The sequence below is a fragment of the Sebastes fasciatus genome, chromosome 9, assembly GCF_043250625.1.
Source record: "Sebastes fasciatus isolate fSebFas1 chromosome 9, fSebFas1.pri, whole genome shotgun sequence".
NCBI classification, from domain to species: domain Eukaryota; kingdom Metazoa; phylum Chordata; class Actinopteri; order Perciformes; family Sebastidae; genus Sebastes; species Sebastes fasciatus.
In genome coordinates this window covers 4,746,777-4,759,154 of record NC_133803.1, presented here as the reverse complement: position 1 = coordinate 4,759,154, position 12,378 = coordinate 4,746,777, and the positions used below count along the sequence as shown (strand labels likewise).

Genomic DNA, 12,378 nt, shown 5'->3' with positions numbered 1-12,378 from the left:
TATCATTGTGTAAATATTTTGTGAACGCACCAATGGTCAATCGTCATTGGTATTTGGTCAATAATATTATGATATTTGATTTCTTTCATATCGCCCAGGCAACTATAGGCTCTATTTCGAGACAATATTAATGTTTTGTGAATTTTTGCCTTTTTATTGGGCCGCCTAGAAACAGATGTGAAAATCTGCTAATGATTTATCAGACGACACTCTTTTTTTTCATAACAAACGTTTTTCATAAGGAAAATATTTTTCAAATTGTGACCAAGATATGAACTGACATTTTTCATCTTGTCAGTGCTCTTTGGTGGACAAATTATCTTGTAGAGACAATTTCTAAATTATCTTTGTCATTTCTTTACTGCAATTTGTTCTAACTTATTGGCTGATTTATGCGCTGATACCGCGACATCTACGATAAGCTAATATGGTATCTACCTACTTAACAGCAGCCTTCTCAATAATACAGACAATCTTGTTAATCCTTTGACTGCTTTTCTCGTACTAACTCTGTGGACTATTAGTTCATTCTGTTGATAACAAGTGACATAACAAGGATTCTCCGAAGCTTTGCGGCTTCCTGTCAAGGCAGGACACGTGTAAAAATAAACCGCTTTCTGGCAGTCGTCCTGCACGGCGTCCCCTCCATACATCACGGTGCGTGTTTGTGTATATGTTTGTTGGGGGCTGCTGGAGCCGATAGCGTTGATCTTTTTATAAAATAAGCTTTGCCAGCAGTCTTGCTCGGTGTTCCTTACAGTCCAAACCTGCAAGATCCTAGAAGTCACAGTTGGGGTTACAGGAAAGGAAAGAGAGGGCGTGCAGCTGAGGGGGCGTGCTACCAGCTAAACACCTCTCTGGAGACTGATGGTAGGAGAGTCAGCAGTCATTATTGTGGAGTATCATATATCCATAGCGTGCTTCACCAAGTAAACGGTGCAGATACTTGCTCATTAGCCTCCAACACACTCAATTCAAAGATCTATTTGGCCGTACTGGTTGAATAATCAACACAAAGTTAACACAAGCTGTGGCTGCGTTAGTCACAGTGAATAATAGTAATAATAATAATAATAATAATAATGATTTAAACCAGCACTGTTTTCACAACAATCAGAAAACAGACCATAACCGAAGATAGATCTGTTTTGTTCTGTTGTACTGATTTCTAGCCACCGATAAAAAGTATGAATGTGTGATGATCTTCCAAAATGAGTGACCACTCAATATTTATCATGTTTAATGAGCTATTCATTAGGCCTGGGACGATACACCTATCTCCCGATTCAATACTCTCACGATACTTGGGTGCCGATTCGATATGTAATGCCGTTTTTTTAAGTATTGTGATTTGATATTACGATTTATTGTGATTTTTGTTGACTGTTTTAACACTAGACCATGGGAAAAGTTGAATTATACACTTCTAGGGACTTTTACTTTGGAAAATCTCTAAATTAATACAGTAAAAATTTTTGATTTTCAGCATGTATGCAGTCAGAGATGTCCTCAATGCAAATATATCGGTCATTGTCAGGAGTTATTTATTACGTGAGCAACCAAAAAATCAAATAATAAAGACATTTCCCTCACAAATTAGTCATATTTTCTTTTTAATTTATAAGGGACATGTAATGTTTTATACTTCTGGTAAATATAATCCAATCAATCTTATTTCCATTTATGTATTTTATATATACAGCTCCCTTTGTTAACATCATATTTTGAAAACCGGACGTAGTCACACGTGTCTACTTCCTCTAACTTCTCCAAGTCCGTCTCTAGCTCTCCCGTTAGCTCCGTTCTCTTTATACATCCATGGTCAGCTCCATCGGGGCTGTTTGAATGCATTTAACAAAAATGTCAGTATATGGGTGCTCAACAGTTGTGGCGTCCAATTTGACCACAGAGATGAGAGTGACGGCCGGCTTGACCGCACGTTACCGCGGCAGAGACAGAGTTAGCATGCAGCTTTAGCCATGATGTCTAGCAATGTGTGAAACCCAAAGTGTTTCCATATAGCTGTATAGGGTTTACCATGTTGGATTTCAAATGTGAGGGTGCAGGTTGTATCCACGTCGTGGACCCTCCACCGTTTTCTACTTTCTCGTTTCGGCTCACTGCGGCCAGCTGCGGTTTGTTTTGGTTGACGGATACGGAACGGATATGACGTCACGTTACTCAGACTACAACAATAAAAGCGGTATTTTCCTTTTACCTCCACATAGACTCAAATGAAGCAAATATATCGATTCTGGCATTAAAAAAAATCTATTTCAAAATCGTAAAAAAAAAAAAATCGCAATACATAGGTGAATTGATTTTTTTTCCTCCTACCTCTATTATTAACTGTCACAAAATAATTACTTTTTTCCATTTATTAATGCATGAGCAGTTCACTGTCTACAGGGTCTCTACTAGTGTTGAAATCAATAGAATATTAATAATAATAATATTTTAAAGCTGAATTGATTAGTCGATCGACAGAAAGTTAGCCAGCAGCGTTTGATAATCGATTAATCGTTTAAGCCAGTTTCTAAACAAAACTGTGACACATTCTGTGGCTCCAGCTTCTCAAATGTCAAGATTTGCTGCTTTTCTTTGTCAAATATATGTTAGTAAATTAAAGTAAGTAGTAAATTGATTGTTTGAGAAAATAATTGGCAGCTGGAGACTGAAGCAAAGTTGGTGCACTTCGATTTTCCAGCCTTAGTCTGTAAATGTTTGCCTTTTTTCTGAGGTTTCCTCAAAAACATTATTGAATAAAATGCACTAAAAGTTCAGACTTCTGAAGTTACACAATCAAGAGGATGCCTCAAAAAACACAAACTATGTGTGACTGCATTCATAGCTAGCTATGCCTCACTCTGCTTGCAGATAAGAAGCATACATACAAACAGACCGAAGAGCTCAAACAAGTTCATCGAGTTAAACGGAGGAGAATCTGTTGTGGTTACCCTGTGGGTTTTGTCAGTGTTTTGTCTTTATCTGCCAGGAGACGCTTTATTTGCCACAGGCTGTGTCATAATGATATAGTAGGATTTCAGCCGCCACATGCAGATTCAATGCACTCGACGCGGTTGCTACGTTTATTGAAACTGAGGCGTGTTTGGCAAACATAGACTATTGTCTTTTTAGCCCTTTGGCATTTTGGTAAATAGACGTTGTATGCACAAGATCTGTCAACTAGGGATGCTCGGGTATCGGGTATCGGGTATCGGGTCCGATACTGTGCTCGTGTACTCGTACTCGCAAAATGGTTCCGATACAACGGCACCGATATCACTTTACGGCGGTGCGCCCGACCCCGATGGGCCTGGATCACACCTCAGCCGGCGCGAACCGGCCCTCACTTTCATTGCGCCACAGGCTGCACTGAGGACAGTCTGTCCCGGTCAACAGTCGCACCGGGAGCAGGGGGCTGCCCCCGGCGGGGAGAGTGGAAGCAGCTAGCCCTTTGTCCATGATGTGGCGAGGTCCGGGCGTGGAGCGCTGTAAAGCTGCGGCCGCGAGCCACCTTCGCCCCGAGCCTTTCCAAGCCGACCTAGAGCCGGTCGCTATCCCTACTGTCAACACTTAAGTGTCGGTTGCTCACCAATATTTAACTACAGGTTCTCGTAAAAGTCGCAGTAGATCTTTGTAGAGCTGAGGGGAACTGCAGAGTCGGCTAATTCTCTGTGGATTTGTCACTATGAACGACACCTTTGACATACAAGCAGTCATCTGATCCATTAAGATAAAAACATTGGGCGTCATTCAACAACCTTTGTTAAGAAGAAATCTCTTCTTAAAACCCACTTACACCGTTTTCACAGAGATTCTGTCATTCACCAATGACAGAAAATTATAATGATATTTTTTATAATTTTCATTATTTAATATTTTACACTTCATAAACATTACAACACTGAACATGTAATTGCATCCCATGCATCTTTTTTGTGTTATTCTATATCACTACTGACACGCTCATATATAACCGCTCGTTTGGTGTTCACTTCCTGCAGAAGAACCTCCAATTCAGAAAGTATTAAACAAACTACCCAAACGCCTGTCTGAAGTTTTTAACTGACCTTTAAAAGAATCTACTGAGTCAGCGGACCGTAAAGGTCCAGAGCATTCCATAGTTTAGATGCTACGGCCTCGAAAGCATGATCACCACGAGTCTTGAGGCGAGTGCGTGGGACAGACAACAGGTTTTGTCTGTTTGACCTCAGAGAACAAGTTGACGAGTAAGGGCGAAGTAGTTCAGCCACATACGCAGGAGTCTGGCCGTGCCGTGCTCTGTAGGTGAAAGTGCGAATTTTGAAATGGGTCCCATAGGCTACCGGGAGCCAATGGAGAGATCTGAGTATTGGGGTGATGTGAGACCGTTTATTTGACCGTTTGAGTAGTCTAGCGGCAGCATTCTGAATTGACTGCAGACGATCAAGAGCAGACATACTGGTTGAAGAGAAGAGTGCGTTACAATAGTCAACGCGAGATGAAATAAAAAGCGTGTATAAGCATCTCTAGCTCAGTCAATGAAACAACAGATCTCAGTTTACTAATGTTTCTTAAGTGGAAAAAAACAAGATCTGGTCAGCTGCTTAACATGGGTGTCAAACGTGCACAGCAGAGGAAAGAGGACCAATACTTTGCATAGTCGTGGGGGCAACGACCAGAACTTCTGTCTCATCAGCATTGAGTTGTAAACATTTTTTCCACCACCCAGTCACTGATGGCATTCAGACAGTAATCATATCTGTTTTATATGTGTTTACCACCTTATTTTCCTTTATTTGCAAGGTGAACTACAACATTTGAATTCCTTGTTTTAAACATACCTATTCCCCGAAATTCATACTGGCTCTCTCTACTTTCTAACAACCTCTGAATACAGTCAGGAAGCAGATCATTTTGTGTTTTGTACATTATCTGTTGCAGTTTTACCATCAACTAGATCACAAACTCTTAAAGCATCTAAGTTAATGATTAGTTGGTTTGTAATAATCCGATCGATTTACAATTCTTAAAGCATGAAAATGTGATTAGTGTTGGTTTTGTATTTACATAGTAGGTAATGTATGGAACTATGAGAGAACAATACATTCATTTTCATACATTGTTTCTATTTCAACGTCATTTCTCATCATTTTTACGTTTGCTGATTACTAAATATTCTAAACTTTGCTCCGGTGCTCCACCCTCTTTAGACTTTCCTTTGGCCATTCTTGACTTAATTCGCTTTTCATTTCCTGTGTGTGCACACGGCCCTGCTGTGTCATGCCAGGGAGTTTACCTGATTATTAGGATCAACTGGCACACGCTTTTAATTTACGAGGAAATAGGATTCATCATTATAAGAACACACGTGCGAACATTCTGCGTCGTGAATCTGACATCAACTTTTCTTAAGACCTTTCTTAAGAACAAATTTAGGAAAAAAGAGGAAGATATTGGTGAATGAGGCCCATTGGTTATAGCTGCTTTGATAAATGACGCATTCTTGATTGGTTTTCTGTGGATCAATTAATTAGTTAATTAATTCTAATGACTAATGACATTTTAAAATTTTAGCCCCAGATGTTTCTGACAACATTTGAGGCAAGAAATAGGCATTACAGTAACAGAATATTAATTAATATTTGATCAGCGCTGCCTAGTTTGACCGTTTGATTAGAGTTTGCGAGTGATTGACAGCTGCCTCCGTTGAATGAACAGCCAATAAGAACGCTCTCTCTCTCTGAAATGACCTGTGATTGGCCAAAGTCTCCCGTCACGGGCTAGATGTTTTAAAGCCTGAAAACAGAGCCATGAGGAGGAGCAGAAGTCTAGCTTTCTCTCAGAACACTTGAATTACAATATGCTGACAGGTTATTATGGATTTGTTGCCAAATGATGCCAAAAATATTGTTCCTATTGCCGCTTTAAGGGGCTTTACAATCCCTACAGCTTCTCTATCCTTAGACCCTCGATTTGGGTAAGAAAAAAAAATCACTGAGGTCAGGTAGCGTCGGGTGAATAGTTTGTATCCCAACAGCACTCATCTTCCCTGACCCCACTCTGGTAAATCAAATCCTCTGGACCTCCTACTGTAATCTCAAACACACACAGTGGATAATCAGCGTTGCCATGGCAGTGCACAAACCACAGAACAGTAGCAGGTGAGTATTAAAAGTTTCTCGTGATTGGAATAAGAGGCCAATCTCGGGACAGTATGAGAACCAGAGTTTTGTTCCGTGGGGGATGGGATGCATCGTAAAAGTATCTAAAAAGGAGAGGCATCTGCCCCCCCCCCCCCCCCCCCCCCCCCCCATCTGTTCCCCCTCTCCACCTTCAGGGTACTGCTGTGGCCAGGAATAACCTCATGTGGTCAAACACATGCTGGGCTTGATTTACATCCACAGGCTACAGCGTTAATAGGAACACATCCCGGTCACAGGACGGACCAAGTTGAATTGGCACCTCAGGTAGTGAGCACATGAATGGATCTGTAGCTGCCTTTATTATCAGCACAGCAAAAATACTTAACAATACTTTCCTTCATTCACGCGTCCCCTCCTGTCTCAACGTAGTTATTTTGTGCTTTGCTTACAGTATGTTCATTTCACTGCTAATATCATCCTTCATTGCTTTTCCATCTGTAAGTGCATGAACTGTGACCGTGAAATGCAAAGCAGGTCAGATTACGACGTTCTCGTCCGAGGACTTTCTGTTTTCCTTCAGGGCTCTACTTTTGCATTTTTTATCTCCACTTGTCAGCTAAATCATGTGCAGGCCTGAATGCAGCGTCCAGATTAACAGCCAGCAAGCACATAATCATCAGCGTTAAATACAATAATCATAAAGAGAACGGAGCTGGCGGGAGATCTAGCGATAAACTTGGTGAAGTTTGCGGAAGTATGACTACTGTATGTCCGGTTTTCAAAATAAGGTGTTAACAAAGGGTACACAAAATACATACTATATGGAAATAAGGTTAATTGGATTATATTCACCACAAGTATAAAACATCACATATAAATGAAATAATAAAAAAAAATATATATATATATATATACCAATAATGTGTGAGGGAAATTCTTTATTTTTTGATTTTTGAGTTGCTGGAAAAATTGTAATGTCTGACAATGACAGATGTATTTGACTTCAGGACATCTCTGACTACATACATGCTGAAAATCAAACATTTTTACCGTATTAATTTAGATATTTTCCAACATAAAAGTCCCTAGAAGTGTATGATTCAACTTTTTCTCATGGTCTAGTGTTAAAAGTTAACAAAAATCATTGCAATAGATCCTAATATTGAATTGCAATACTTATCGCAATATTTGAAAATCACAATACATATTGAATAGGCACCCAAGTACCCGCCGACTCAACATGCTGAATCGCCCGAAAAGCCTCAGACAAAGACGGGCTAGAGGCGACGGTGTGGACACACCGCAAAAACTAGACTGACAGATGCTCACTGATGGGCCCCAAACTGTCCGATGGTCGGCTTGGCGTGTCGGGGCCTTAAGAGAGGTTTAGGTTAGGAATACAGAAATGTTCTTGCATGAGGCCCTTTGACTGTCAAAGCTTTGGTTTGTGTTCGGCCTTGGTTTTATCATCGGACTTGACACGTGCCAAAAGAGGCAGGACATTAATTCCTCAAGCTACATGTCCTCTGTTGGAGTATGATGGCGGCTTTGAGGTTGAAGTTTGACACTGTGACTGACAGTTTGTTTTATGATGTAGGAGTTGGGAGCATCGAGTCTTCACAGGACGCGGGTAATAGAACATTATTTACATAACGTTTAATCCACAGCAACAACAATCCAGTTTATCGGTCCTTTGCTGACACGTTTGTCGGTGAGTTTACACTGGAGTGAGACCTTCACTTGAGATCTGAGTGCGTAGTGAACAGGAGTCTCATAGCAACAGCACAGAGTAGCACACACACACAAACACACACACACACACACACACACACACACACACTAACAGACAGCAGGCCAGGGGTTAATGTACGATGCGTGTTGCTACTCGCCAAACTATTCAGCCTGCCCTCCGGCTCAGCCAAACAAAATTGCAGAGCCTCCATTAGACCTCTCTGTGTGTCTCTCCTCATCGCTCTCTGTCTCTCCTCCGCAGGGCGGCAACAACGCCGGACACACGGTGGTGGTCGACAAGGTGGAGTACGACTTTCACCTCCTCCCCAGCGGCATCATCAACCCCAAGGCCACCTCCTTCATTGGTGTGTAATGCACACAGATGCAGAAACACTTTAAAATTCACATTCAACATTTGTGCGATCTACACACACACACACACACACACACACCATTTGCTCACACAAGGCTCTCGTTCCAAGGCCATCTTTCCTCGCTATTTTCTTGATGAATTGATAGACTCCTTTTAGCCTTGGCGCTCGTCATCGCCAGCAGGAGCGGCCTCCATATTTGACGACTGCTACAGTGTGAGTGTGATCAGCTTGACTCAGAGCCAGACTGCAGGCTACATCACATCCACTCATCTGCAGTAACTTCATTAGCTAATGGTGTCTTACTCTTTCTGTCTGGCTTCCAACCCTCGCACACAGACACACACACACACACACACACACACACACACACTCATATGCACTTTAACATGTGCAGCTGTATGATCTGTCAATACTTAATCCCATTTATGCTTTTGCCTTCTGTGATAGATGACACATTAATGCTATTCTGCTGGCTCAAACGCAGAGAAAGACTTTCAGCACGTGTCAAGTGCGACATGCACTTGGATCGATGGCGTTTCAGAGCATGCTGCGCTTGCCCCACCAAGAAGAATAGGACAAAAATTCCCCCAAAAAATCAATTGCAGCCATGTATAGTTTTTTTGTTTACTTGCTTAACCCCCTGAGGCCCAATCCAGACCGACTTTACTGTCTTTGAGAGGCTGTAGCAGGTTCAGAGATAGAGTGAAGGTACTGGTATCATATGAAACTAGAAAACCAGAGGATCCACTGGTACAAACAGGCCATGCTAGCTTGTCAGGAGGGAGGCTAAATAACGCTGTAACCACTGTGGTTTGTGGCTCAGTGTGCAGTCATCTTCTCTTTAAACATTGTCCCGGCTTTAGCATCATCGTGTTAGAATTGTCATTGTAAGCGTGTTAGCATGCTGACCTTAGCATTTAGCTTAAAGCAGCGCTGTCTGTAGACTTGTTCTTATTTTTTTAATAGCATTAAATGCCTAGAACAGACAGTGACTACGTGTGTGACGTACATGCACAAAATATTCAGTTTTTGGCCGTTATTCCGAAATAGACAACATTCCCACTAAGCTGTTTACATGGCTAATGAAATGAATATTCCACTAATATTCCCGTTTACATGCAGCCGTGCATACTCCAATTAACGTAACCGGTGGCGGACTTGTTGGACCGTGCGAACACAGCCTCCTCCTCTTTCATTCCTTCAACCACCTTCTTGAAAAGGTCGGAGTTTTGATATTTGCGCATATCCAAAAACCTGTTGATATCCGAGTCTTTCATAATGTCTAACAATAGGTGTGTTCTTCCTTCCAACCACAAATGTGGGCTTTTCTTTTGGGCATGCATCGCTGTAAACTGTTGACTAGTTGGTTTGTGTTCAACGCACAGAGCTGGACGCTAACAGACAAGAGGCCATGTGTTGCAAACTGCCCTGAAAACCCGAATTGAAACGCATATTCCGAATGCGCTGTATACATGTCTAAGGAATACTCCTAAAACCAGAAGAATATCGGCATGTCCCATATGTCTTAATCGGAAAATGCTCCATTTGGATTAAGGGCCCTGACGCACCAAGCCGACGGTCGGCCGTCGGACAGTTTGGGGCCGTCGGTGAGCGTCTGTCTGCCTAGTTTTTGTGGTGTGTCCCGCACCGTCGGCTCTAGTCTGCCCGTGTCAGAGTTTTTTCGGCCGATTCAGCATCGGCGGTGGCGCCCGCCGGTGAGAGAAATCACTCTGATTGGCTGTTCAGCTTAAACAAATCAGTGCAGGAGAAGAGAAACGGAAGTGAGGGTAAAGTGAAAAGGGCGCACACAGAAGACTCTTCTCATTTTTCATCTTCTTCTCATTTGATCATTCCAATATACAGATATTTTCACAGCGTGGTGAGTGAGAGTGGCGTGAAAATGGACGGCAAACGCCACTTTGTTTCATATACGTATCATAACAACAGCTTGTATATCCGACGGCCGAGGTCTTCCGGTTTCCCTTTTTGAATGATGAAGACTACCGCCACCTGCTGGTGTGGAGAGTTATTTCCTCTCACGCAGGCGCAGAACGTACGTCCTAACTGACCGTCGGCTGTAGTCTTTGCGGTGACAAAACACAGGCGACGTGAGGCCTTCGTCAACGCTAGTACTTTGATATCGAGTTGGTGTGTCTGGGCCTTAAGGCCTAATTGAGAATATCCACTCAGGAGTCAGTAAACTGTATTCAGCTTTTATAAAGCCACTGATAACTTGGCCCAAATCAGACCAGTGTTTTATTAATATAGAGCACTACAAAATAATCAAAAGTTAACCTAATATAAAGCTTTTACTACCGTTAAAGCTCGAGTTCTAAACAGTTATTTTTGACATCTGCTTTCCATTTTTCCAAACAAATCTAAATGTCTCTTGCAGCAACTGATGTAAGCATTTAGCATTACTGGTATTACATGGTAGTTCTTACAGTTAAACATATTTTTCACACAGTTACACACAAGAACAGACAAACATTGATAACATATAATCGTATTCTTTGTCCCAGAGTGGAAACATGTTGCTGTTTATTACACCATCGTTCTCCACTGCCAGTGTAAAAGTACATTCATGGCCTCTAGCACTGGGAGCAAATCTATGTTCAGGCCTTTACTGTTCCTGAGTAAATGGGTTTTATCTCCCACATTTATTCCTGTAGTGTCACTGAAAGAGGGTTTGTTGTTTGTTTTTTAGCCATTTTCCACATTTCCTACATTTAATTTGTCCAAAGTAATTACCTTACCTCCTTCAGTTAATGCAACCCAATTAAAGAATAATTAGAACCGTCTGTTTGAATACTCCTGTGAACAGAAATACATCCCTGAACATCACAGTTAGGCTGTCGGTACACACCTGGGGCTGCGTTCACAATGACAGACATTAACTCTAGTTTAGATGTGACTTATAATTAGACTGCAGGTAGATGATTAAAGGTATGACAACAACAATCATTTATTGCATGTAACATTGTGCGAGATGCAGTGGTGGAATCTGACTAAGTACATTTACCCAATTACTCTACTTAAGTACAATTTTGTGTTACTTCACTTGAGTATTTTCCTATCATGCTACTTTATTCTTCTACTCCATTACATTTTGGAAGCAAATATTGTATTTTTTTTGCACTACATTTATTTTTATTTTATTTGACAGCTTTAGTTACTATACAGATTCAGATTATTAATAAAAAATATAAATCAACTGATAAATGACGATGTACTATTATGGATTAAAGCTGAAATAGTATGATAAAATAAATAAATAAAATATGATAAAAAAAAGTTGTTTTTGTAAAACGGTCACTATATCGTGACAATAGTACATGAAACAGGTAACCTGAATAAAATATGTGCCTCTGTGTCCTCCGGTGCTCCTAACGGCATCTGCAAGATTTCACATACCTGAGGAAATTATGCACTAAGAGCTGATCTGAGGTCTGCTGTCCATCTGCTGTCTATGAGAGCCAGCTGTCAATCACTCGTGAACTTCGACCAAACGGTCAAACTAGGCAGCGCTGATCAAATATGAATCAATATTCTGTTACCTTAATGTCTATTTCTCGCCTCAAATGTTTTCAGAATCATCTTGTTAGTGTACGGTTTAGCTGTAAAATGAGAACGTTTGTGACGCCGCCGCCATTGTGAAATCTGGTGAAGGAACGCCAAGTTCCGGTCACATGACCGGACCACAGCCAATAGGAACGCTCTCTCAATTAGCCATGAGGAGGTGCAGAAGTGTAGTTTTCTCTCAGAACACTTGAATTACAATATGATGAAAGGTTATTATGGAATTTCTGCCCAATGATGCCAAAAATATACTGCCTACTGCCTCTTTAAGCTACCCAGCAGTATATAAAGTATTAGTATCACCTTTACCAGCTGCAACATTAGTGATGCTTAAACATTAATGCATCATCAATTATAATCCAGTGATATAATACATTTATATATTATTCAGAGAATTCTGCATAATGAGTCATTTTACTTTTGGCACGTTTGTGATTTTAATTAACCTCTTAAAAATCCGCTGGGGCCCGGGCCCGGCTACTATTCGATCTTTCGGAGGTTGTAGCTCAGTTTTAAAGCCAGAGTGAAGATACATATGAAACTGGAGAACCTTATAAATCCAGTGG

The 12,378-nt window shown here is 41.2% G+C and overlaps 2 protein-coding genes across 7 annotated transcripts in view; both read left to right on the top strand.

Annotated features, from left to right (window-relative positions):
• The window catches only part of LOC141773667 (echinoderm microtubule-associated protein-like 6), a 512,018-nt gene that overhangs the window by 399,393 nt on the left and 100,247 nt on the right, over positions 1-12,378 (top strand). The window lies entirely within an intron of this gene.
• Positions 1-12,378, top strand: part of adss2 (adenylosuccinate synthase 2) — a 39,654-nt gene that overhangs the window by 2,625 nt on the left and 24,651 nt on the right. For all 3 annotated transcript variants that reach the window (XR_012595172.1, XR_012595173.1, XM_074645606.1), the window contains exon 2: positions 8,122-8,224. Coding sequence is in view for 1 of the 3 variants with exons in the window: in XM_074645606.1 (XP_074501707.1) it covers positions 8,122-8,224 (103 nt within the window). In the remaining 2 variants the exon portion in view is untranslated. The remainder of the gene's footprint in view (positions 1-8,121; positions 8,225-12,378) is intronic.